The 27,329-nt window shown below is 43.6% G+C and overlaps 1 protein-coding gene across 3 annotated transcripts in view; it reads left to right on the top strand.

Annotated features, from left to right (window-relative positions):
- Positions 1–27,329, top strand: part of IQGAP2 (IQ motif containing GTPase activating protein 2) — a 233,134-nt gene that overhangs the window by 161,978 nt on the left and 43,827 nt on the right. For all 3 annotated transcript variants that reach the window (XM_038401257.2, XM_038401260.2, XM_043515279.1), the window contains 10 exons: positions 355–445; positions 14,722–14,886; positions 17,325–17,467; positions 18,479–18,649; positions 20,540–20,623; positions 22,187–22,258; positions 22,524–22,593; positions 22,996–23,204; positions 24,976–25,125; positions 26,867–27,030. In XM_038401257.2, the coding sequence (XP_038257185.1) occupies positions 355–445; positions 14,722–14,886; positions 17,325–17,467; positions 18,479–18,649; positions 20,540–20,623; positions 22,187–22,258; positions 22,524–22,593; positions 22,996–23,204; positions 24,976–25,125; positions 26,867–27,030 (1,319 nt within the window). The remainder of the gene's footprint in view (positions 1–354; positions 446–14,721; positions 14,887–17,324; positions 17,468–18,478; positions 18,650–20,539; positions 20,624–22,186; positions 22,259–22,523; positions 22,594–22,995; positions 23,205–24,975; positions 25,126–26,866; positions 27,031–27,329) is intronic.

The raw sequence follows: 27,329 nt of genomic DNA, 5'->3' as shown, positions 1-27,329 counted from the left end.
CTGGTGAATTATGGAAATTGAATTGTCACTAAATTAACTCTGTTCAGAAATCTAGGTCGGTCTTCAGTAGAATAAAACTACTATCCAAGCTTTCACATGTTAAATGGAATTTTGCATTTTGGTGAACATATACTTACTGTGCTGAAGAAAAGTATGTTATCTAAACTTTAGCTTTTTTCTGTGATTGTTTTTTTTATTGGTTCATTGCTAGGTTCAATACAGTCAAATTAGGTTTAGTGTCCTCAGTTTTTCAGAGGGCTTGCTATCTAATGAAGCTTTAATAATGTGTGTTTTCAGACTGCATTTGACTTATTGTATTTTATATATAAATAATTCTCCATTCCTCTCTCCCAGGAATCTCATGATGAGTCAGCAGTTCTCTGGCTAGATGAGATACAAAAAGGAATCCATGATGCTAATAGGAATATAGAAAAAGCAGCAAATTGTAAGTATCAACCTGAATCTACATTGAAATACCTTTTTTTTTTTTTTTTTTTTTTTTTTTTTTTTTTCCCCCCCCCCCAGGATAAAGAGACCAGATTTTTAACTTTTTATTCATGTACTCTTCAATATGTTGGCTAAGTTAAATTACAGTTAATTATTTTTAGGAAAACAAAATATACTTTTTTCATTACAGTAAGATTGAAGACGTTTAAAAATAAGAATTAAATGTAAAATAATGTAATTAGATCCATCTAAAACAGTTATCCTTGTGTCTTATTTAGTAATTTTGGAAATTAGTATTACCCAAAGTAATAGAAGAGCAAAGGTTTCGAATGCTAATAATACATTTTCACAGAGCTGATGAAATACAGTATAATCTCCCTTGCGTAGATATGAAAATAGATTCAAGGAGAGAATGAGACAAGTGAAGCATTTCATGTAAGAGATTTTACTTGTTTGACAAGTTTCTATGTGGTGGTAGAAAACATTTGAAAGGAGCCCTGTGTATAAGTCTAAGTCCTGACCTATGTTGCAAGACTGAATTCCTACATGGTTACAGCCTTGGTTAGTCAGATTTCTTATTTCATAACTATGCCTCTTAACAAATGCTAGTAAATACTCCAGCTTTGTCACATGCCTTACTTTTTCAAAGTATTTTTAAAAAAAAAAAAGAAAGAAAAGCTTTTTTGGTGGCTAAATGACGATTATTCCAATTCCTAATGCAACAGTTTTCTTTAAATCTGTAAGAAGATGGTAGCATAAGAAAAGTTGGTTATGTTGTTGAACCCAGGGTATGTATAATGTCAAAACTTTTTAGAAGACTGAGTACAAACAAATCTGAAGGATTTATAAATACATGTGCAAACTGTACTGGAATTCCAAATCGAAAATGCTGCACAGTAGTGAAAGACTCAACTGGAAACAAGAACATCAGTTTTCTGACAAACATATGGAAATGCTGTGTGAGAAATGTCTTGAAGGGGCTCTTTATTTACTGTTATATTCCTGAACATACAGAATGTGCTGAAAAAAGCTTTTTTTAAAATTAAATCTCGAATCTCTTGGTAATGTGAAATGCACTTTGGTCACTCTTTGGCACAGTAAATCCCTTACAGTCAAACTTCCCCCAGCCAGAGACTTAAATGGTATTTTAGGGTGAAGCTTTCATATTTTTAGATAGTTTTAGTCAATATTTTTACCTAATTCTTGCAGTATTTTGACTGACTTGATAGGCTTTATTTATTCTGATTTGTCCTGTACTTTTGTGGTTGATTGAAGTACTGTATTTAAAGCTTTCATATACTAGCTCAGTTTAGCCCATTACTATAATTTTAATACTGAGGGCATGTCTGCACTTACCTTTGGAGCGATCGATCCATCGGGAGTAGATTTATCACCTCTAGTGAAGACACAATAAATCAAGCACTCTCCTGTCGATTCTAGTACTCCACTGGAGCGAGAAGCATAGGTGGAGTTGATGGGGGAGCGGCAGCAGTTGACCTACCGCAGTGAAGAAACCACGGTAAATAGCCCTAAATACGTTGACTTCAGCTACACTATTTTTGAAGGTGAAGTTGTGTAACTTAGACCGACTTAGCTCGCGCCCCACCCCCAGTGTAGACCAGGCCTTAGTGTATCAAAGGAATAAGTTCTAAATATTTTGATAGACTTCCTCTTGCTTTTTCTTAAGTTTTCTCCACAAAGACCACTTTCAAGTACTATGGAAAGCTTAAGTGTCATTTGCCTTATGAAAAATTGTCAGTCGCATTTCAGGTTATTTCTAATCTCTGTCAACTGGCCACATAGTGTAATTTGTGGAGCATTCTTTCATCTGTATCTGTATAACTAGGATTTTGCTGCTATTCACACTTATTTATTTTTAACTATACTGTGTTCATGTCTCAGTCAGTTTAGAATAGAGCAACTTGCTTTGAAATAATTTTGTGTTACTCTGTTCGAGTGCTTGCTCATATTGATTCCATTCTAGTGTGCGCGCGCGACCACTAGCACAGTTGGAATTTTTTGCCTCAGCGGTATCTAAAGGACCAGCTGTGGCATCCTCTGGAGTGCCACGCTCATGCATTGGTATGAGGCACTGCTAGCCCTACACCCTCTCAGTTCTTTATCACCCCTGATGGTTGGCTGAAGCACCTTCCTCTTGCCTTGCAAGTGGATAGCGGTTTCTAACAGCCCATTGACTATCTCTTTGTATATAGTTGTTAGTACTTTGGTGATTTAGAGTTAAGTGTTCATAAGTTAGAGTCCCAGCAGGGACTTTGCCCCAGGATGGAGCATGCCCCGTTTCCCTGGGCTTCAAATCGTAATCATCCTGCAACAGGCCTGTGCCTGTCAGTGACCCCCATAGCAGCTGCTTGAAGTGCTTGGGAGAGTCTCACGTAAAGAGAAGTGCAGAATCTGTGTAACCTTCAACCCAAGACTAAGAAAGAGCAGGACATCCATCTAAAGGCCCACCTCAGAAGGCTGCACCCCACTGGCACTGGGTTCCTCCTGTCAAAGTTCCTCCTTGCTGCTGCCCAAGAAACGACAGAAGAAGCAACATGGCTCCCCGGCACAGGCCAAGGAGGGGAAGGGGGCAGCGCATTAGGCAAAGAAGCCAGTTCGGGCCATACACCTGCCCTGGAGCTACAAGGGGGTACCGCTCTGGCCGGACCCCCCAGCTCATCCAGGGATCTGCCTCCAATTCCTGGGAGTAGTAGGGGACCCCTGAATCTACTAGTGCATTAGATTCCCAAGGCCTTCCAGGCAGCTAGGGCCTTCTGGTGGGCCTATGCCATGCCCGGCAGCAGGTGTGGCTAAGGTCCCTCAACTCAAGACCAAGCTAGCCATGGGGCCACCTCAAAGGACAGTGGAGCACTGCCGGTCCCCAGAGCAGAGGCATAGTTCCCTGGCTATGCAGCCATGAACCCCGACTCCGCGGCCTTGGTCATCAGCCAGATGACCCAGGTCCCTGGCACTGTGTTCATGTGGATCGCCCGATTCAAGGCACCAGTCTCTGTACTCCTGTTACTGGCCTGCCTCCTACCTGCCAATGCCTCAGCACAGGTCTTCATCACCTTAGATGGCCCTCAACGCATCGATCTCCACTGGTGCAAGACCATTCACTGCCATGGCACCAGTCCCCATCACCCCGGGACTGTTCCTTGGAACGATGTTGGTTGCTGCCTTCCAGGCACTGGTCCCCCTCCAGACTCAAGCCTCCCCAGCCCCACCATGGTCCCCAGAAGGTGACTGGTCTGAGTCGGAGTAGGAGTTTAACCCCTCGCCAAAGAAACACTGATCTTCTTCGGCTCTGGAGATCAGCATGGCACCTTCAGGGACCGCATGGCAGCTGGGCCACTGGCCAGCCCAATGACCTTATTGGAACCCTTGGGCGGTGTACCACTGGCACCTGGCTTGGAATATTGTGCGGACTCCAACATGGGGTTGGAAGAGCAAGTGCAAATGCCGAGGGAGCCATCACCAGAGTGGGAAGGTGCCCCAGCCCCTCTCCTGTGGTGCCTTCGTCGCCGAATGAGGCGGTGGTGGGCACCTCCCATGCCAGCCCTCCCAGTGACTTTAAGGAGCACCAGGCCCTTCTCAAAAGGGTGGCTTCCAACATGAGACTGGAGGCTGGGGAGCTGGCAGAGCAGTCGGATACCCTCTTTGACATGCTATCGGCTGCAATTGCAGCCCGGGTCTCGCTACCAGCCCATGAAGGGGATCTCAGGATTGCTAAGGTGCTATGGCAAACCCTCTCATCTATTCTGCCCACTTCCAAATGGGCAGAAAAACATTGTCTCACTAAGGGGTTTGAATATGTTTATACACACCCGCCCCCCGGATCACTGGTTGTATTGGCAGCCAACAAAAGGGACAGGCAGGGTCAGATGAGTGCCACAACTAAGATGCCCAGAGACTGGACTTTTTTGGAAGGAAAATGTATTCAATGGCTAATTTCAGGTGTATAATTTTAATCTGTGGGACTCTCTAAACAAATTTAAGGAAATTTTGCCACAGGACCTCGGCCAAGAGTTTGCTACAATCCCGAAGGGCAAGGCGGTGGTAAGGGGCTCCCTCCAGATGGCCTGGGACGCTGCCAATTTGGCCGCCAGAGTCATTGCCTCAGTGGTGGTAATGAGGCGCAGCTCCTGGCTAAAGTCCTCAGGTCTGTCCCAGGAGATGCAGTTCTCCGTCCAGGACCTTCCATTGGAGGGCACTGGGCTTTTCTCAGAACTGACTGATGTGAGGCTGCATGGTTTTAAAGAGCCCTGCCATTCTGCACTTGCTGGGCCTCCACATGCCACAGACAGTGAGGAAGCAGTTCCAGGCCCCTCTGCTACGTAGGTCCTGGGGTCCTCTTCAGCAAAGTGTCTACAAAAGAAAAGAGAGACCGGGGAAAAGGGTAAACGCTGTCGTCCCTCTTTCTCTAGTTTGCTGACACAACTCGGCTGTGTGAGACACCAATGGGGCCACAGGCTGGCGCTTTGATGGCGCACTCGAGGACAGTGCCTCAGTAGAATTCCAGGATCCACCTTCCTCTTCTTTCCTCAACCACCTGCATCCCTTCCAGTCAGCATGGTCACAATTAACCTTGCACCATTGTGCTCAGTATAATATCTTTTGGCTACACCCTGCAGTTCTCTGCCACCCCTCCCTTCCCCATCCCTCTTCAGAGACCCTTCTCACAAGCAACTCCTCGTTCAGGAGGTGGAGAACCTCCTACAGCTGGGGGCAGTTGAGAGAAATGAGAGGGAAAGGGTTCTACTCCCGCTATTTCCTAACCCAAAAGCGAAAGGGGGCCTAAGACTCATTCTGGACCTGCGACACCTCAACAAATATCTCAAGAAGTTGAAGTTTCATATGGTCTCCCTAGCCTCTATCATCCCTCCCTGAATCTGGGAGACTAGTACACCGCCCTCAACATTCATATCTCCATCTTCCAACAGCACACAGTTCCTTCCTTTTATGGTGGGCCAATGCCATTTCCAATTCATGGTGCTACGGACTCTCAATGATCCCAAGAGCATTTACAAAGTGTATGACTCTCAGTGGCTGCTTACCTGAGATGTCCAGGGTGTTTTAGGTCTATCCAGTCCTTGACTGGCTCATGAAGGGTAGGTCTCAGGACCAGGTGCAAAGGAGTCTCGGTCTGGTGCATTCCTCCTGTCATGATGTGGGCCTGCTGATAAATGAAAAGAAATTGATCCTGACACCAGTGCAATGCATAGAATTCATCAGAGCGGTACTAGACTCCATGCAGGCCATAGCCTTCCGCCTGGAGGCCTGTTTTCAGGCTATGGACTACCTGATCTCGCATGTGAGCACCCACCCACTCACTGCTGCTCGACATGCCTGAAGTTGTTAGCCCACTTGGCAGCCTGTACTCATGTGGTGCAGCACCTATCGCTCCACCTCCGATCCCTGCAGGCATGGCTGGCGTTGGTCTATGTCCCCAACAGGTATGATCTAGACTGTATAGTCTGGGTGCCGGATCATACACAGTCATCCCTGGAATGGTGGTTAAACCATGGATCGGTGTCGAAGTGAGGTCCCCTTCATGGCCCTAGTCCTATCTGTTGCCCTGGACTCCGAAGCTTCAGACTTGGGTTGGATGACCAATACAACCAAGGCTGCGAAGGGGAATGCCATCTGTTCTACTTGATTCGCAGGATCGACGGAGGCTCCCTGTCCGGTGCCTTTTTGCTCCTGTGGTTGGGGGCTCTGATGTACACCTTCACATCAGTGCCATTAATCCACAGAGTCCTCGTGAAGATCAAGCAGGACAAGGCAAAGGTAATTCTGATAGCTCCAGCATGGCCTCGCCTCTGCTGGACCTCTCTGTGGCAGCTCCGCTGCAGCTACCTCTCTGGCTGGACCTGCTTTCCTAGAACCATGTCAGGCTTCTGCACCTGCACCTAGCCACGCTGCACCTGATGGCTTGGCTGCTGCACAGTTGAATGTGGAGGAGCAGGAGTGCTCGGCTTATGTCCAATAGACCCTGTTGGGCAGCAAGAAATCCTCCACCAGGATGACCTACCTGACCAAATGGAAACAGTTTACGTGTCGGGCCTTGGACAAAGGTCTTCGGCCCGAACAGGCCTTGCTGCAGTCGATCCTGGACTATCTTTACATCTCAAGCTCCAGGACCTGTCTCTTTCGTCCATCAAAGTCCGCTTGGCCACCATTTCAGCCTTCCACCCTCCATTCCAGGGCAGGTCAGACTTTGCTCGTGATGATCTGGTTTCTAAAGCAGCTCTATCCTCAGGTCCATGATCCCATCACTCCTTGGAACCTGAACCTTGTACTGTCACGGCTCATGGGCCCCACCTTCAACCCGTTGGCCTCTTGTTCCCTTCTTCTGCTCTCATGGAAGGTCTCATTCCTGGTGACAATAATTCAGCTCTTAGGATCTCTGAGATAGAGTATTCCCCTCAGAGCCACCCTACACAGTGTTCTACAAGGACAAGGTTCAGCTGCGGCCGCCCCCAGTTTTCCTACCCAAGGTAGTTTCGCAGTTTCATACCAACCAGGACATTTACTTACTGGTCGTCTTTTCAAAACCTCATAAGTCAGATGAGGAACGCAGGCTACGCTTTCTGGACATTGGGAGAGCGCTAGCCTTTTATATCGAAAGGACTAAAACATTCCGTAAGTTAATGCAGCTCCAGCTCTTCATCACGGTGGTAGACAGGATGAAGGGCCTTCTTGTATCCACCCAGAGAATTTCATCATGGATCACTGACTGTATCCATTTTTGCTATGAATAGGTAAAAGTGCCACTGCCTGCAATTGTAACTGCCCATTCAACCAGGGCACAAGCCTCGTCAGTTGCCTTTCTGACCCACGTGTCGATTCAAGATATCTGCAGTGCTACGACCTGGTCATCCATCCATATGTTCACGTTCCATTACGCAATCACCCAGCAAGCCCAGGGTGATGCTGCCTTCGGTAGAGCAGTCCTGTAAGCCACACGACCATGAACTCCAAGTCCACCTCCAGGGATACTGCTTGTGAGTCACTTAGAATGGAATCGACAGGAACAAGTACTTGAAGAAAAAACGGTTACCTATCTTTTCATAACTTGTTCTTCAAGATGTTGCTCACGTCCATTCCATTACTTGCATTCTTACCCCTCCTATTGGAGTTGCCAGCAAGAAGTTGCCAGCCCTACGGATACTGCTGAGACACAATTCCAAGTATTGTTCTGTGGGTGTGCGCACACCGAGAATGGAATGGACATGAGTGTAACATCTCGAAGAACAACAGTTACGAAAAGGTAGGTAACACCTTTTTTCCTCCACCTCTTATATATTGTTATTTATTCAAATAAAGCAGCCTTCCTCAGGCAACAGAAAAGATCAAACCATATAAAATACTGATCAACTATATGCAATAATGAGAAGGGAGCACTGAGCCACCCAAGAAAGAAAAACAGATTACTAAACTCTTATATACAGGAATTTACAAACTAAAATGTATAAATAAAATTGTAAATTACCCTGTCCTTATCTGAAATGCTAAAGTAGCTTTCTTTTACCTTCAGCCTGTCTTGGGACCTTGAAATGGTATCACTAGCAGTCAGCCCCCAGCTTGACCTGCTGTTCCTTACTTGAGAAGGAAAAAAATGAGCTTTAAATTAGTCCAGGCCATTGCTGTACATGTCCGGGAATGTGACATGTCCAAGCAAAGGATCAACCGGCAAAGGTTTTAGAATAGGTATCCTGTAAATTTAATTGGCAACAATATACAGACAAAGCTGTTTTATCCAGCACTTCACCAACCGGCAAGCTCTCTAAACCGGCATTTCTAATCTTCATTGAAATTCCGGTTTATAGTCCAGTTGTGGCACGGGGGGGGGGGTTTGGAACATGGGCTCTGGGAGGGAGTTTGGATGTGGGAAGAGGCTCAGGGCAGCAGGTTGGGGTGCAGGGTGTTGAATCTGGGGGGGCACTCATCTCAGGCAGCTCCCTGCAAGCAGTGACCTATCCCGGCCGCTCCTAGGCGGAGGCTCAGCAGGCAGCTCTGCATGCTGTCTGCGCCCACAGGCACCACTCTCACAGCTCCCATTGGCTGTGGTTCCCAGCCAGTGGGAGCTGTGGAGCTAGTTAGTGGGGCAGGGGCAGCGCGCGGAGACACCTGCCACGCCTCTGCCTAGGAGCAGCTGGGATAGGTTGCTGCTTGTGGAGAGCCGCCTAAGGTGAGTACCCCCCTGGATCCGGCACTCTGCACCCCAACCTGCTGCCCTAACCCCCCTCCCACATCCAAACACCCTCCCAGACGCCATGCTCCACACCAGCCCTGCACCCCCTCCTGCACCCAAACTCCCTCCCTTAGTTAACGGTATTTTTCACTTACTGGCACCCCCCATTCTCCCAACATGCCAGATAAAACAGCTTTTACTTTAATTACCATTGATATGTGGTCATCAAATGTCTTGCCATTACTGAATTTTTTCAATTCCACCTTCAGTAGTTGTATTTTGTTTGCTAAAGATCAACCTACTGTCTCAAATTAAAATGTTCCTTGGATGTTGAAAGCATAGAATAAAACCTTTGTAGTATTGAATATGTATGGCTAGCTACTGAAGAGCTCTTTAATGTTGCTGAATTTGATGCTGCTATTGTTTTTAAGATTAACTGAACCTAGTGCCTTGATTTAATCAATCAGATGTGCTTAAAATCTTTGGAGGAAACCTTAACAGATCAAACATCTGTGAAAAGCATCTGGCTTTTATTGTCTGAGAATGGCTCAAATGCATGTATTTACCCACACTGAACATTCTTGCACTGGGGAATTCTAATGTCTCCTTTGATGGGGATAAGTGCTTTTAATGAAGCTGTGAGGCAAAGGCATGAGAAACATGAAGAAAAATCTATGCACAAAGAAAAATGGATCTTGAAAATTGTGACCAAAGATAAGCAAAAATTAGAGAATGAGACTGGAATAGACAAGATTGTGTTTACTCATTTAGGAACAATATAAATATTGACATTCTAAAAGTTATATAGTTAGTTCTGTGCTAATTAACACACCAACATTGTATCTCGTTGCTAGATAATACTAGAGGCATTATTATGCAATAAAAAAAATCTGACTAACCAAGGCTTGGACTATGTGGGAACCAGTAAAAAGATAAAATAATAGATTTTTTCATAGTCTGTTTTGTTTTATGGCACCATGTTTGTATTAAATAGATACTTTGAATGTTCATGAGCTTTAGCATTCAAAAAAGCAGGATTTTCAAGCAATAATTTTTTTAGTAAATCACAAACAAACGTAACCTTTTTTAAAAAAAAAAATCATTAAAGCCACTGCTCAGCATGGAACAAAAGAAGTCAGTGGAACAAATAATATCCATATCCTGCCAAGGCAACTCAGTGTCGTCAATTTTCCGATGAGAAATGTTGGGTTTACAAATTTCCCACAAGGAATGTGACCCTTTTAGAGCAAGTGTGCTTTGTTTGAAGAAGCTAACACCCAGTAAGATCAAATGGTCTCGACTTGAATTCTATTTTCTTATAATCACGTTGAGAATTTTCATTTTGACCCATAAACCTCAGGAAGGCTTTTTTAAGAAGGCAAACAGATTAAAGAACAGTGCATGCAAAAAGTAAAGACAAACTAAGTGTAATGTTAGCCATTGTTTTGAACAAAAATTTAAATGAAGTGTTTGACACAATTTCAGTAAAAGGGATTTATGTAGAAAAGGAATCTATTTTTGAAGAGCGGGTAGGAGGAGGATGTCGGTAATAGCATAAAATTGAAAAATGAACTGAGTGATATGACGAACCTAATGAAACAGGCATTTTTTTTTAGAAGTCTTGAACTTCTTGTAAGCTTAGTTTTGTGATTTGTTTACAGATTTTCACATAGATGAGAGAATAGTAAAATATTTTGATTTCATGGTATAATTTTGACAAACATGACACCTCACGTGAAACTTTCCACATTCACAAAAAACTTTGTGGAACTTGTGTGTTCTCTTTTTAAAAATCTGAATATCCTATAAAAATTGACAGTTTTGCAGAGTGTTGGAATGGGCTTTACTATTCACACCACACTTCTTCAGGTGCTTGGATTGACTTGAGTTTAAACCATTTTATTCTATTTTTGTGAGCGGGAGAGTCACAGGGTGAACTTGAGTCACAGTTCATTTTGCTCCTATGACATGAACTAGCAAAGCAGGTTTTTTATATCTGGCATGCATTGCTAGCAGCCACAGAAATCCTGTGTTTTGGGAGAATCCACAACACAGGAGTGAGCTGATCTTTGGCCCTTTTAAAGGTTCAGTTTCATTCTGTGACAGGACTGCTGCATTTTATATATCTGAGCCAGTTGTAGGGTCAGGGGGGAAAAAAATGGTGGTGGCTAATCCGGTATTTGAGATTCTAAATACTACAGGAACTGAGGGGTATACTTGGGAATCTACTTTTTTGCTATCTTTGAATTGGTAAATTTTTGCTGTTTTAGCATAGTCTTACCATGAAAACACAGTCCCCGAGAGGAGAATTTTTTGTTGTTGTTCTAAAGAGTTGGAGCACCAGCAGCTCTATGTTCAGAATCATTTCTCCAGAAGCAGCCCCCCTGTCAATCTGCTATAGCTAGGTGCAGGAGGGCCAGTCACAAAGTATGGTATAACTGCCTCAGCTACCTGTCATACCAAGGCACTCCTAATGAAGGGTGTTAATGTACCGTACCTAACCCACTAAACCAAGCAGTTGGGGACAAGGACAAGCAGAGCCGGATTAACCTTTTGTGGGCCTGGCGCCAAACATATTTGTGGGCCCCCGTGGGGGAAAAGGAGCATGGCTTGGGGAGGTCGGTCCCTAGAGCAAGAGGCCAGCCAGGGGCAATGGGGCATAGTATGGTGGGGCCGGCCCTGCTCCACCCAGCCCAGTGCAAGGACACTGTATACAAACCAGCAGTTGCCAGATGCACACTGGCCCGCCCAGCCCTGTGCTGTCAGCATGCCCCTTCCCCTCGCGGGTGGGCCCATGCTGTGCCACGCAGCCCCCAACTCCCTATGCCCAGCATCCCCTGGAACTGCTATGCCCACCAGACCCCCCCCCAGACCCTCCACCACAAATGCACAGCGGCCTGCACACCACCCTCTACCCCTATGGCCTCGCCACTACTGGCCAATGCATTTCCCCACAGCCCACCACCACAACTACACAGCACCCACTCAAACCCCCCCCCCACTGCCCCTCAAGAGACCCCTCCCCCCTCCCCCCCCCACTGGCCTGCAGCCTCCCTCACATTCTGCCTCCTGGCCACACTCATCTGCCCTGCTGGAAGGTGACAGTGTCTGCCAGGCTGAGCTGGCAGCGCAGCCGGAGTTGGTCCAGTGGCAGGGTGGGGAATCGCTCCGGACTCTCGGGAGTGATGTGATTAGCCAGGTCAGAGTCTGTCCCCCGCCCTAGCCAGACTCCCTCAGGACCCACTTGCCTGAGATAGGATGACCATACTTCCCTGTTTGGCCAGGACAGTTCCCTTTTTAAGCTCTGTCCTGGCCATCCTGACTTTTTTTGACAAAAATGGGAATTTATCCCTTTTGTTGGCAAGAGCAAATGAACAAATGCCTAGTTTACCAAAAAAGTCCGGTGCACACCCCTAGTGGGGCGTGGAGGAACGTGTGTGTCGGGGGGGGGGGGCGGCGACGCAGGCAGCAGGGCTTGGGGGATCAGCCCCAGCCCCAGGTAGAATGGAGTTTTTGGGGAGTTAGGGGCCAGCCCTAGCTCCTGGTAGTGGTGCGGAGAGCTACGGAGGGAGGGAGGAGTCAGCCCCTGGCTGCGGCATGGGGAGCTGTGGGGGAGGGGTCAGCCCCAGTGGTGGATTTAGAGTTAGTGGGGCCCTGTGCTCAGCTTCATTTTTGGGGTTCCTCCTTGGGACCCAGCCAAGAAAAAGAACATTCTCTTCTCTCTCCCCTCCCCCAACTTCCGTTTTTCATTTTTTCCCCTTTATCCTCCTCCTATAAGTAATAACAAGTAAATGAAAATAACATGAGGCACCTTGATTTTCTGTAGTCTAACTTATTTTTCCACAGACCACTTGATAATTGCCATGGGTCTCGGCAGACCACTTTAATGATCTTTCCAAATATTGTTTGTACCATTAGCTAACTATTGTAAAGCGCTTTGGATGAGGGTGCTTTATTTTTTTTTTTTTTTTTTTTTTTTAAAAGTACAGTAACTTTGGGGTGTGGGATCTGGCCAGGACTAAGGGTGCAGGAGGGGGCTCAGGGCTGGGGGTGCAGGGTCTCACCAGGAGTTAGGATGCAGGAGGGGGTTAAAAGGCTGGGGCAGGAGGTTGGGGTGCGGTTGTGGAGCGCTTACCTCTGGCAGCTCCTGTTTGGTGCAAGGGGTGCAGGTGGGGATGTGGGGTGGGGGGGTGCAGGAGCTCCCGTTTAGTGCGAGGTGTATTTGGGGGGTTGCAGGAGTCAGGGCATGGGGTGGGGGGACTAGGTACATGTGGGGGGTACAGGAGTCGGGGCATAGGGTTGTGGGGGGGCATAAAGAGGGGGTGCAGGAGTCAGGGCAGGGGGTTGAGGTTGTGGGCTGGAGTCGGGAGGATGCTCCCAGCACCCCGTCCCATCCCACCCTGTCCTGAGAGCGGGCCGGCTAAGCGCCCCTTTGGATCCTGTACCATGGCACCAGCAGCACCATTGTAAACCCCGTACTGAGGACAAGCTGGGCTACAGAGACCAGTGTTGCTGTTTTTGTTGAAGATTTGTGTCAGCTCACTTTCACAAGGACAGTTCCCAAAAATCATAAATGATAGTGAGGGGGATACAGGCTCAGATGAGGAATGGTAGCCAAAAGGCTAAGGGTGGAGGGAAGCCCTCATCTTGATGTATTGGTAGGGTCTCCACTTCGAGTGCTCAGAAAACAGCTGCAGTAGTACCTTCGGTACCAAGCTACTGCTGTTGCTGTTTGGATTTTCTGTCTTCTCGTTGCTGATATTCTAATGCCAGTCAGTGGTGGCATGGCAGACTAGGCATGATCATCTCTAGTCTTGGAAGGGTCTGTGTGCCATGCATAGGTCAGTTTCTTTTAAATTTAGACAAACAGTGGGCTCCTACCTGGTGGAAAAGTGGGGTGTGTCTAATCTTGCTGTGAGTTTCTGTGTTGTCTTGCATACATTTTGCCTGCTCTCAACCGAATACTTACTACTTTTCAGAGTGACAATGAACCTCTGTCTCCTTCCTAGCCTAAATTTCTTTATACCCTTTATATGGCCCTTTTCTATGTTTGTTTGTGTTTTGTTTTTATATATATCAAGTTTACAAAAAAGCTGTCTTTCAGTTTACCAGATTTTCACTTGCTGACTTGGAGAGATGTCTTGTTGGAGGATTATTTTCTCCTTCCTGTAAACTGTTAGCTCTGATGCTGCAAATCCTTCCTGGGTCAGCTTTGTTTGGGGTAGAAGTATGTATGCAGAAAAAGGGCAGGGGAGGGGAATATCCTACTTCAGCTTTGAGCAGGACATGTGTGCAAGTTAAGAAAATTGCATATGCTACTTCAGTCTAATGCACAAGTTGTGGCAGTCAACAGGGGAGTTGGTGTCAATCACTCATTTCTCCTCTAGTTTAATGGCCTCTGAAATTTGGGTCAACATAATGTATGTGGCGGCATAGGAATAGATTTGCTCACACATGCTGCTTTGCATGTATCTTGAATTTAACTGTGTGAATGCCATGATAAACATTGAAGCGTGGACTGCTATGTCTGTAACTGTCATAAACTTGAAAGCTTGAGTGAATCAACCTCTTAACATCTTTATAGGCTTTGGTATAGATGAAATTCCATGGAAAATGACACTTTATGGGGTACAAATTTTTTATTTTATTTCAAATGAGAAATTTCAAACTTTTGCAAAAAGTCACTTGCTAGGCTTATATCGTGCTGCGTGACTGTCTTCAACAAAGCAGCCAGACTTTGTCCCAGATTTCGCAATCAATATTAACTTATTCCTAACTACACTTTCAGTTCTGGGCATGGTATCTTTGCAGCATTGTGATATACATTATGTAGACTAGAAAGTGCACTGGCATTGTACGTCCTGAATTTACTATCTGAAATAGTTGTATTTACAAATATCTCACTTAAGAGACTAGATTGCAAAAAGATACAAGAGATGGTGGTACATCATCCGTATAGTTTACAAAAACGCCAACAGGAAAGTGCATTCCCTAGATCACTGAAATGTAGAACTGTATTTGTATGTTTTTGTAAAATATAAAATGCCTGACATTGAAATGCAATTTTGTTGTTTTAGTGGCTCTTGGAACCTCAATGATTAACAAGTGTTTGGAAAAGCATGATTCGCAACCAGTCCTGGATATATTGCAGTCTCCTAAGTTTGGTTTAAGAGTTGTTCCAGAATGTGCTGAAACCTATTACAAGAACCTTTTAGAAGCCAAGAATTTAAAAACCAAAGAAGGTAAAACCAAATCTCTGCAGTACTGTAAAAGCTTTGAAGGATTAGTGTGAAATGTTTATATTTATATATAGTGCAAATGTATATAAATATTTATATACTGTAACTTTTAATTCTCTTTGTAAATTAAGGGAGAGTTGGAGGAAACTTTGAGATTCCCCCCCCTTATTTGTCAAAGGCTGTCTAAATCTCCAGTTTTGAATGTTAAGGTTTCTCTTAGCATTTACTTATACTAGGAAACTTAATCATAAATGCATTATCTAACACAATGTAAAATGCTCCAGGCTAAATTCTGTGCTGTGCCTTGCTCAGAGCACAGCACAGAAGATTGAGGAGTGCATACATGTCTTAAGCCATTTCTCCATTTCCCAGATTCTGGTCTTGGCTGGGGCCAAAGCATCCTCCAGGGCTGCTCTAATTTATGGTAGCTTCTCCGTAGCTCCCTATAGGCTACTCCACAGCCCAGAATAGCCACAGTATGGAGCCTAACAGCTCTACTCTTTCCCACCCCCAGCACAACCTTACACCAGCAACTGCGAGGGGAAGGCTTTGGCTGTATATGTCAGCCCTATGCGGCTCCTGGGTTGGGTGAACTCTTAAGGCCATTGCAGCCCATTTTATGGCCTTGATGCAATATCAGAGCACTGTACAGGAGCTGCAGCTGGTGTCAGAATCTGGCCCTCAGTGTAAAGGAGGACTAACTTTTAAAGTAGTGTCAGCTATTCCTGGGTATTCATGTTAGCCATGACCAGCTGATGGTTTTAAATAAGAAACAGTCGTTTATTCTGCATGCCAATTCTAGCTTAACATCATGTTACTTAACACATTAACATGTTGTGACAATGCCTTTTTCCAGCATAGACATGATTATTTCAGCACATAAGACAATTTGTGATATAGTTCTCTTGTACTCCTGAGGGAATTCTGTGCCAAAAAAATAAAAATTCTGCACACGCTATTTTCAAATTCTTCAAATTTTATTCATTAATAAATAAACATGGAGGCCCCAGGATGGGAGTGAGGAGCACAGGCTATGCAGAGGTGAGAGATCACTCTGCAGCCCCCCACCATCCCTCCAGGTCGGGGGTTCTCAAATTGGGAGTCAGGACCTCTCAGGGGGTTGCAAGGATATTACATGGGGGGTCGCGAGCTGTCAGCCTCCACCCCAAACCCCACTTTGCTTCTGGCATTTATAATGATATTATAAATTAAGAACACTTTTTTTTTATATATATATTTAAGGGGGGGTCAAACTCGGAGGTTTGCTATGTGAAAGGGGTCACCAGCAGAAAAGTTTGAGAAGCACTGCTCCAGGTCATGGATGAAGTGGTGAGGCTGCACCCAACCCTGACACAGCCTAACCCAGAAATACCCCAGGGCCCTGCCCCTCTGTGCCAGGCACACCGGGTGGGAGCAGGCAGGCTCAATTTGGCAAGATCCAAGTGTGGAGGGGCTTTGTGGGGGGGGGATCCTGGTGTGCGGAGAGAGGGTTCTGTGTGGGACAATCTGGGTGTGGGCAACTCAGTGGGGAATCTGGGTGCAGGGGTATCTGGACGCACAGGCTCATTGGGGTGTTCCGTGTGCAGGGGCAATGGGACTCTGCAAGGGGTCCAGGTGAAGGGGGTTGGTGTGGGGGGGTCTTGATGTGGGGGGTGAGTGAGGGGGGTCTGGGTGCTGCGGGAGGTGGGTCTTGGGGAGGTGGGGATCCGGGTACAGCCGGTTGGGGTGCCCTTGGGCAGGGGTACTAGAATAATTTGTATGGTGAGGGTGCTGAGAGCCATTGAAGCAAACTATAAACGCTGTATATGATGGAAACCACTTCAAGCCAGCACCTATACCATGGGGTAGGATTCCAGGTGTGGGGAGCTCATCGGGGTGGCACAGAATTTCCCCAAGAGTAATGTTGGCACAGTCCATAGGGAAACTTACTCAAGACTCTCCCTGTCTCTCTCAGCTGATGGTGCTCAAAAGAAAGATAACCTGCATTCCTGTGGTGTATACTATGAGCCTATAAGGTCCAACCTACACCTGAAATGCTGCAAAAGCTTCCAGTCATTGCTAACATGGCTTCATATCCACCAGTGTTGGCAATGGTAGCAGCCTTAGTATATAGACTGACTGCTGCCAGCATTTTAAGTACCATGTTGACTAGGTCAACTCTGAGTAGAGATGGATAACACAGTTCTTGAAAATGCCCGTTCCAGCTGGTGGCCAGTCTCTACTATGCTCCTCACTGTTGTCCACGCCATTGGAACTGAGCCATTGTTAATATAGCAGGATATTTTTGCAAAATTTTTCTAGTTTAGGGTAGATCATTTTGTGCTGACTTTCATATATATAAAATAATTGAAAACATTCTTTGGCAGGGAGGTGGAGGGGAAGGCGAGAAATGTATTAAGGCTTCTAAATGTACACTAACAGTATACATATATTGCTTTTAGATTCTAGTGAAGGTCCATGGCTCAAACTTATAATGAAGAGCAGATATGGTTATTATTATCATGTGGAAACTGGGGAGAGTACCTTTGTTCTGCCTGAAGGGTTTATACCAAAAACTTCTTGGCTAACTGGTGAAGAAATACAGGTAGCGTGCTAAAATGTTCAAAATGACTGATGCATACAACTGCAACATAAACACAGAAGTGAGTGCTTTAGCACTGTTGGATACAAAGGAAGTGGTTATGTCAAGATTTTTAGAACCTTAAAAATACAAGGGAAAAGAAGGAATTCTCTAGTTGGACTTTCGTTTAGGCTGTTCATTTCCTCAAATACAGTAGAACTTAATCTGTTTATTTAATCAAACCCTTAGAAGGGGGCTGACAACTCACATATAGTATAAAGCACCTCACTTTGGCCCATATCATACAATCATAAGTACCCTTAAATCTGCTTTTGAATAATCTTCCAAGTGTATGTAATCATGCGCTGTCAGTTGTAGTACTGTGTTGCATATTGTACTCTAATAGGCCCCACAAATCAGGAAAGTCCTTATCCACATCCATAAAGGCTTTCTTGAATCAGGAGGCACTTTTAAGCTGGCCTACGCTGTGGGTTCAGTCACTGGTGTTGCTACACTGATATGTGCTGTTTCATGTTACTAGATTGCATTTAGCTGTACCTATGCAAATCACTACTGTACACATGCTACTGCAGCAGGATTCTTCACATCCTGACTGGTTTCAGAAGAATTTTTTTCACATCATTCTGAAACTTAGAAATCCTAAAATAAGCATTTTCACACAGATGTATGGGTTCCATTTTTAGACTCCTGGCATCTCACTCTTGAGTTAGCAGGGGTTGGCAGTATTGCAAAAGCAAAGTCCTCTGCCCCCTGATATGAAAAGCTTTGTAATGGCTGAAACCAGTCCTTTCAGCTCATTGATGTGATCTGAAGGGAGTTCAATCCTCCTTTAAACAAATGATGGTAATAACATTGTGGTTCTTGGTTTTGTGAGTGGTTAAAAATGTGGGGAGTAAATTGAAGGGGTTTTCATAATGGGTGTGGATGGAGAGAATGGAATCCAAACTCTGAAATGGTTTGCCTTCAGCTTTGGTTAATTGCTTATTAAACACTTTTTACATGATCTCTTACCAGACTATTGTTGGGGAAGTTACAGCAGATTACAGTCGAGAGCAGCTGTGGCTTGCTAATGAAAACCTGATTGTTCAGCTGCAAGCCCTAGCAAGGGGATTCCTAGTCAGAAAAAGTTATGAGGAGAGAAAAGGATTCCTTCAAAAACAGGAACCATCTGTGATCAAAATACAGGTATTGCTGTGTAATATAAAGGCAGGGTCACTTCTTCTGGGTGGTGGTAGCTTTTTACATGTGACAGACAGCATGACCTTTGGGGGGGTGTTGTTTTTTCCTGCCTTCTTCGGCAGAAAGGACTTCTTGTGGCATTTGTTATTTACAGAACTGAATTGTTGTACAAACACAAGTTCCTTCTCTCATTGAAAGAAATGCTTTGTGTGTAAACTGGAGGTTTGTCAGTTTAAAATGGTTATAGATCATGTATAACTGTAGTATATAACAGTCCAGTTGGAGAAGCCCAGTGATTCTTACCACTAGCTTCTTCCTGAGTACTGCTTTGATGTTTAATTGGCAGTGCGAGGAAAAGAGTAGGAGGATGGAAGGTAATGAATTTAATATTGAAGCTCTAGTTCTCTGCCAAGGCATGGATCATTCAGGAAATGCATTCCTTTCCCTGCTCTCCCCCAGTCAGAAGCCGTTTGCTTCTGCTTTGCAAAGCAAATGCTCATATAATTGAATAGGGAGAGACAACGTTAACAACTTTGCTGATTCCAAGAGTATTACTTGGATTTGCTCAATGCACAATACTTTGAAAGGAGTACAAAGGAAACTTACCTTTGGCTTTTACAGAGCATGTCATGCACATCTTGATAGGCCAGCAATGGTGCTTTTGTGTACACTGTGTTTACATATTTTTACACTATTCTTGCATGTACTATAATAGTATAGTTTAATAGTAAACTTGCTCAATAAGCGTGACCTCTTTAGCATTAAAATTCAGTTTTTTTTAAAAAATCTAGAATGGGTGCGTACTGCAATGAATCAAAACTTATTTTTGCTACTACTTTAGATTATTGGTAAAATATGTTATGCTGATGCTAGAGGCCTTATTAGGTTGGAACTCCCTTGTGGTAGGTGCTGTATAGACCCAGTACAAAAAATTGCATGCTCTTTGGGAAAGAATCCTCCAAGACCAGATTCAGCAAGTATGTGTAGCTATCCTCAGAAATTTAGATGGAGGATGTAGAAAGTGATGATAAAATGTGCGTTTACCCAAGACACACAAGACAAATGTTGCAAGTCCCTACTGACTATATCCCTAGCCAGATGTCAACTTCCTGTGGGTATCCCCAAAAAAATGGCTATTGGAGTATTAGGAGAAGTGAAATCCAAATGGCTTGTGAGAGAAGCAGACAGGCAGATGATAGAGTGGCATCATTGGTAAAACAGGCAGCACAATAAGATGAATGGGTAAGGAGGGAGGAACTAGACTGGAAGGGTCTCTAAAGACAGGGACCAGCACTGGTATTTGATGGGATAGAGAACTGGGAGCCAGATTAAAGAATTTGAGAGGGTGGTGTGGTTAGAGAAGGCAGGAAGGTCTTAGCTGGGTTTTGCATGGGCCTGAGAGGCTGACAATGGGTGCCAGGAAGGCCAGAAAGGAAAGGAGGTTGCAGTAGTCAAGACTGATGATGAAGGGGGCCTGGACAAAGTTATAGCAGTGTAGACAGAAGATAGGGCAGCTCTGCGACACCATGGAACAAGAGAGACAAGATTTGGAAACTGCCTAAAGGTGCAGGCTTAGAGTCTGAAATCAAAAATGGCATGCAGAGTGCTGGACTGAGAAGTTCCAGGCCTGAGTGACACAGAGGCTGAGATCCTGGGTCAGGAATGGAGTGGTGAACTCATGAGTCATCAGCACAGAGGTGAAGGTTGATGCTACAGGATTGGATGAGGGCTTGTAAAAGGGTGTAAAGGATGGGTGTGCCTCACTCACATTTTTCTCCTCGCTTTTTTTAAATTGAACAGCAGTTTCTCTGTGGAACAAGATTATATAAACTTGGTTTTCCAAGTATATGCATGGTGAAACTAATGGTCACACTACTAACCTGCTTTTTAAAATAGGCTTTCTGGAAAGGATATAAACAAAGGAAAAGCTACACTGACAGATTGCGGGTGCTTCAAGGCAATGTTGCTGCTATCATCAAGGTAAACTTCCATCTATGATTAGTGGAATTAGGGTTTGCTCTAAGGATAATGTTTCCTCATTGTTGGGGGAATCCAAACACTTGAAAGCTCAAGGAATGTAGGGAGAGGGGCTGCTGCGGTAAAACTGCAAGTGTTCCTATTCCGTTGGGCGTTACATGGCAGGCTCAAAGTTCTGACAGCAGCTAGTAATCCAAGAAAACTGTTCTTTGAGTGATCAATACCTTGAGTCTTCCATTAAAAGCCCGAGACAGTCAAGTATGGTTATTTGCAAAGTGTGTTATCAGTTTATGAAATGCTGGTGGTGGTAATAAAAATGATACTTCACTCTTGTATACAATAGCTCCTCACTTAACGTTATGTTCCTGAAAAATGCAACTTTAAGTGAAACAATGTTAAATGAATCCAATTTTCCCATAAGATTTAATGTAAATGTGGGGGATTATGTTCCAAGGAAATTTTTTTGGGGCAGACAAAAGGCATTATATACTGTACTGTACTGTGGTTGGAAGTGCCCCTGGCTTACTCCACACAGGCACAGCCCGCTGCAGGCAAGGATGCTAGGAAGCACAGTGGCAGCTTACCCGGAGAAGAACAGGCGCCGACTTTGCCGGGGGATGCTCCAGGCCTGCCTCTTCCCATCCCCGCTCCACTCCAGGCCCACCTCTTCCCACCCCCACTCCACCTCCTCTCTGAAGCACGCTACATCCCTGCTCCTTCCTCTCCCCCAGAAAGTCCTAAGTGCTGCCAAACAGCTGTTTGGTGGCACTTAGGACTTTTTGGGAGGGAGGGGGAGGAGCGGAGATGTGGCGCTTCCCCACTCCTCCCCCTCCCTCCCTCCCAGTGCTTTGTGCTTAGGACTTTCTGGGAGGGAGGGGGAGGAGTGGAAAGGCAGCGCTTCCCCGCTCTTCCCCCTCCCCATTCCAAAAAGTCCTAAGTACTGCCAAACAGCTTGGGAAGCACTGGGAGGGAGGGGGAGGAGGTGGAGAAAAGGAATTTGTGCAATGCTCCCTTGTAAAATCGTTGCTCTTCCACAAAATCTTACATGCAGTGGACAGAGCAGGCAGTGAAACAATATTATAAGGGAGCATTGCACAACTTTAAACGAGCATGTTCCCTAATTGAGCAGTGACGTAACTTTGAAATAGCGTTGAGCGGCAGGACGTTAAATGAGGAGTTACTGTAGTGTGTTTGATCTGATCTCAAAGTGCTGTACAAAGGAACTCATGTCATTATCTCCATTTTATATCCTGGGAAACAAAGGCTCAGAGATGAATGTGACTTGGCCAACGTCACCCAACAGACGGGTGGCAGAGCCAGAGCCAGAAATCAAACACAGGTCTCCTGAGTCCCAGTCCCACTGTCTAGTCCAGTGTTCTGACCATTAGATCACAGAGCCCAATCATCCCGTTAGCTCTGCATGTGACTCCATTGACTTTGCTGAAATTGTGTGCTATGCAACTAACTTCATCAAGCATCTAACCTCGTTTTTTAAAAGAGCCAAATAAAATTAGCGGCGTTCTTAATTCTCCTACAATTCCTCTTAAGTTTTTATTTGACTTTTAGATTCAGTCATGGGTCAAAATGTGGCTAGTGAGGAAGGCTTACAAGAAACGGCTGCAGTATTTCAAGGATCACGTAAGGCATTTCTCCACCCTACCCCTTTTTGAGGAGAGAACTAATGTAGTAGTAATGCATGTATTTCTTGAAATTATAGACATCCCCCATATGCCTCTTAACAGAAATACATTATAACTGTGAAGACATTGAAACTTTTTCCAATTATAACAATGTTTGGTAGATGTCTATAGTACTTTTCATTATCTCTCTTCATAGAACATGACCTGTTGTTGGAGGTTTTCTGTTCAATGTTTTCTAAAGTGTTTAGTCTTGGTCTTTCCAGAATGAAGAAATTGTGAAAATACAAGCATTTCTTAGAGCAAACAAAGCTAGGGATGACTACAGAACACTAAGTAAGTGCTGGTGATAAACATTTGAGTGTAAATTGGTGGGGTAACGCATAATTTTTAGAATAAGAGTGTTCAGTTGTGATTTCTAATATTTGAGTCTTGCATTTTTGGCTCTTCAGAAACAGTTAAGTGAAATTGTGATACTAACATTTGTGATACTAACATTTGTTAAACGGTTAATACACTTACATAAACTATTACACATAGTTCTGGTTACACAAAATATTCTACTCTTGCTCTGTGACATAAACTTCTTTCTGCAGTTTGGCATTCTGACCATAGATGTCACTATGTACAAAAGAATTCTAAACATTGATATTTATAAATGTAAAGGTATACTGTGCCTGTGCATGTCAGACCAAGCAAATAAAATAACTAATATGAGCTCATTTACCTTAACTGCAGTTGGTGCTGAAAATCCACCCTTGAACGTCTTGCGCAAATTTGCTTACCTCCTGGACCAAAGTGACTTAGACTTTCAGGAAGAACTAGAAGTAACAAGGTTAAGGGAGGGGGTGGTTACAAAAATCCGATCCAATCAACAGCTGGAAAATGACTTGAACTTGATGGATATAAAGATTGGGCTACTGGTGAAGAACAGGATCTCTCTACAGGTCAGTAGGCTTTATTCAAACTATTTCTATAGAATGCACTGAAGGCAATGGAGGTTTGTGTGCTGAAAGAATGCAGGATCAGTTAGGATGTTCCTGGGGAGTCAAGCAGTTGCCTTTTTTATTTAGTGTATGCCAAGAACCACCACAGTCAATACAACCTATGTAAGAAGTAGCTGTACTTTAGAAAGAGCTTTTGGTGAGAATTGACCTAGGAATGGTCTCAAATCATTGAGGACTGCGGCTGTTTAGAATAGTTAATGGCACATGGTCACTTCCACTTTATTTCCTGCCAGTTAGCTTTTCTTAAAGTATGTGCCTCAATGGGGAGCAAAGGTAGGAGGAGTTTAGTTCCTGGCACCATGTTACTTCACATCTCACTGAATACCAGGTGTTTTTATTATGATAGACATGGGCAGCAGTAATACAAAGAAGCATGAGGTTTGTGTAATCGAGTGACCAGAGAGATTGAAGTGTTCTCCAACTGGTTTTTGAATGTTATAATTCTTGACGTCTGATTTGTGTCCATTCTTTTACGTAGAGATTGTCCAGTTTGGCCAATGTACATGGCAGAGGGGCATTGCTGGTACATGATGGCATATATCACATTGGTAGATGCGCAGGTGAACCATCTACCAATGTGATATATGCCATCATGTGCCAGCAATGCCCCTCTGCCATGTACATTGGACAAACTGGACAGTCTCTACGTAAAAGAATGAATGGACACAAATCAGACGTCAAGAATTATAACATTCAAAAACCAGTTGGAGAACACTTCAATCTCTCTGGTCACTCGATTACAGACCTAAGAGTGGCTATCCTTCAACAAAAAAGCTTCAAAAACAGACTCCAACGAGAGACCGCTGAATTGGAATTAATTTGCAAACTGGATACAATTAACTTAGGCTTGAATAGAGACTGGGAATGGATGAGTCATTACACAAAGTAAAACTATTTCCCCATGGTATTTCTCCCGCCCCCACCCCCCACTGTTCCTCTGATATTCTTGTTAACTGCTGGAATTAGCCTACCTTGCTTGTCACCATGAAAGGTTTTCCTCCTTTCCCCCCCTGCTGCTGGTGATGGCTTATCTTAAGTGATCACTCTCCTTACAGTGTGTATGATAAACCCATTATTTCATGTTCTCTGTGTGTGTGTGTATATAAATCTCTCCTCTGTTTTTTCCACCAAATGCATCCGATGAAGTGAGCTGTAGCTCACGAAAGCTTATGCTCTAATAAATTTTAGTCTCTAAGGTGCCACAAGTACTCCTTTTCTTTTTGCGAATACAGACTAACACGGCTGCTACTCTGAAATTAGTCTGTACTGAAATTCTTCCCACTGTTTGTGAAGGGGATGCAATGATAGGATTACACTGGGTTGTTGTTGGCATGCCAAAACTTGTTTTTTGGAGACAGGTTTAATAGAGTATGGGAGTTATGGGTTGGGACTGTGTGTTTAGACAGTCTAATATATTTTTATTGTGAATTTTAACTGATGTAAGATGGCACTCAGCTTGATGTTTTACCTTTTTATAAATCTAAATAAAACTCTAATCATGAGTAAAGTGATGTAGTCGTGAACAATATTGTCTAGTTAATGTGCTATATTGGGCCTAAATATAAAAAGGGGTTGATATTAAAATCTTTGAATAAATAGACCAATGTAGAAACATCCTATTTAAGATGGTTGAGAAATGGCAGCGTACCATATTGCTTTATATTTCTGTGTGAATATATATATAGACATAATGGCTCACTTGTGTCTGTAGGATGTGGTACTGCACAGCAAGAAGCTAAACAAAAAAAGCAAAAATCAGGTGGAAGAGATGGTGACAGGTGACAAACAGGGCATCAAAGGCTTGAGCAAAGAGAGGAGAAAACAGCTGGAGGCCTATCAACACCTGTTTTACCTTTTGCAGGTAAGTCCTAATGTGGGGATTAATTTGCCCCCAAATGGCTTGTGTTAAGCAAAACTTGAAATTGTGTTCATTTCTTGTTCTAATAAGAATGAGAGGGGAGAGATTTCTTTGCAGGTGTAGTGTACAGTAAATACAGTTACTACAGACCACAACTGAGCACAGCCAGCAAGTGGTGTTTGCTGGATGATCTATTTTTAAATGGGCTTGAAAATTAACGCTGCATAGTTTAAATTTGTTTCCCTAATAGAAAACTGCTCTATTGGCCTTAAATTGTGCACGAGATGATTCGTTGCTGTTCCCTTCCTTGAAATTATTTTAAATTCCCAACTCTTCTAGGCTTGCAGCTGTCTGCAGTAATATGAACCCGCTGGATTTTATGTCTCTTCCTTTTCTCCCTCCACCTCCATCCTGTCAACTCATTTTGGATGCATAGTTCAAATCTGAGCAGGAAAAACCATTTTTCTTCCACATTATCTTTCAAGTTTAAAAATACTGAAATTACTTAATGTATTGTGTGTAGGGGCAAGAAGCTACTGTATGATTGACATTTTATTATGTAATGTGTCTATTTTTGTGTAAGTTTCTTTAGAAGACTTATATTTATTTGTTTCCCTCCCCCACTTTCATTCATGGGGGAAGGGAGGGGAGAGGTATAACTTGTGTTTTGGTTTTTTTTTTCTTTCCTTCAGATGTATTTTTAACTCAAAGGAAGTTAAGTTTTGGGTATAAACACCTTTTTGATGGTGAAATGGAAAAACATCCAAGTATGATGTCCCAAAAATATCAGTTTTAAGATTTCTAAAATCTGATAACCTTGTAAAGTAAAACTTGTGTACCTTTTATTCTAAGTGACATCAGTGTAGACATAATTTATGTATATTAGCACATTACATACAGCAAAACTTTGGAACATTCACATGTCCATGTCTGCTAATTACCTACAGTAGATCCTTAGTGTTATGAATACCAGAGTTACAAACTGACCTGGTTTCAAATGAGGTGTGTGGTTGACTGAAGTACACAATCAGTAGCAGAGACCAAAAAAAAGGCAAATTCAGTACGATACTGTGTTAAATGTGAACTACTAAAAAAAAAAAGGGAAAGCAGCATTTTTCTTCTGCATAGTAAAGTTTCAAAGCTATATTAAGCCAATGTTCAGTTGTAAACTTTTGAAAGAACAACCGCAATGTTTTGTTTAAAGTTACGAACATTTCAGAGTTACGAGCAACTTCCATTCCCGAGGTGTTTGTAACTCTGAGGTCCTACTGTAAACGTATATTTCAGGTAGGTTATATGCTTTTTTTATTTTTAAACTTGTATCCTAATAAGGACAAGTGATAAATATTTAGTACTGGCTTCACTTGGCTTTCCATTTGTGAAGGTAGTGCATAGAGTACAGAACTTAGGGAGGTTGCCATTAAAATACTTACAATTGTCGTTTGCAAGTAACTACTGCTGCGGCATTCGCAGTATTCCCCAGGTTTAGTGTTACAATAGCCTAATGCTCAGGATAGTGAAAAGTGCATTAAAATTAGGCCAAAAGCATAATTGTGAATCTTTTAATAGTAACCGCTCTGAGAAGGTATAGCCTTAACCATGCAAACATAACTTTCATTAGTGTTAATGAAAGCTATATGTATTCATTCAAAGGTGAGCAGACTCCTTATGGCTTGTGCAGGTAGTGGGAAAACTTATCATTTTAGCAATATATAAATCACTCTCTATAATGTTTCTTTCCTAGACTAATCCCATGTATCTGGCTAAGCTGATTTTCCAGATGCCTCAGAACAAGTCAACAAAGTTCATGGATACAGTCATTTTTACTCTGTACAACTATGCCTCCAATCAGCGAGAAGAATACCTGCTTCTCAAGCTCTTTAAAACTGCTCTAGAAGAGGAGATCAAGTATGTACATTGTCTAGAACCCCTCATTCCTCTGAAGATAGGATATCTGTTAGACTTTGAACTGCATTCTTAAGCTTGCTTCTCATTTGATGTCAAATCATATTTTTATTTGTTAGTGGGGAAATTAGTCTTCTATCAGTGGGACTTAATAATAAATTGACTGAGAAGATTATAAATATTTTATACCTTAGATTCAGGGAGGCTGTCTGTCTGGTAGAAAAGCAAAGTCTACATAATCTTAGATTTTTACTTAATCTTGGAGGTAAATATTTACATGTACTAAAAATACAACTATTTTG

The sequence above is a fragment of the Dermochelys coriacea genome, chromosome 5 (genome assembly GCF_009764565.3).
Source record: "Dermochelys coriacea isolate rDerCor1 chromosome 5, rDerCor1.pri.v4, whole genome shotgun sequence".
NCBI classification, from domain to species: Eukaryota; Metazoa; Chordata; order Testudines; family Dermochelyidae; genus Dermochelys; species Dermochelys coriacea.
This window is presented reverse-complemented; position numbering and strand designations above follow the sequence as displayed.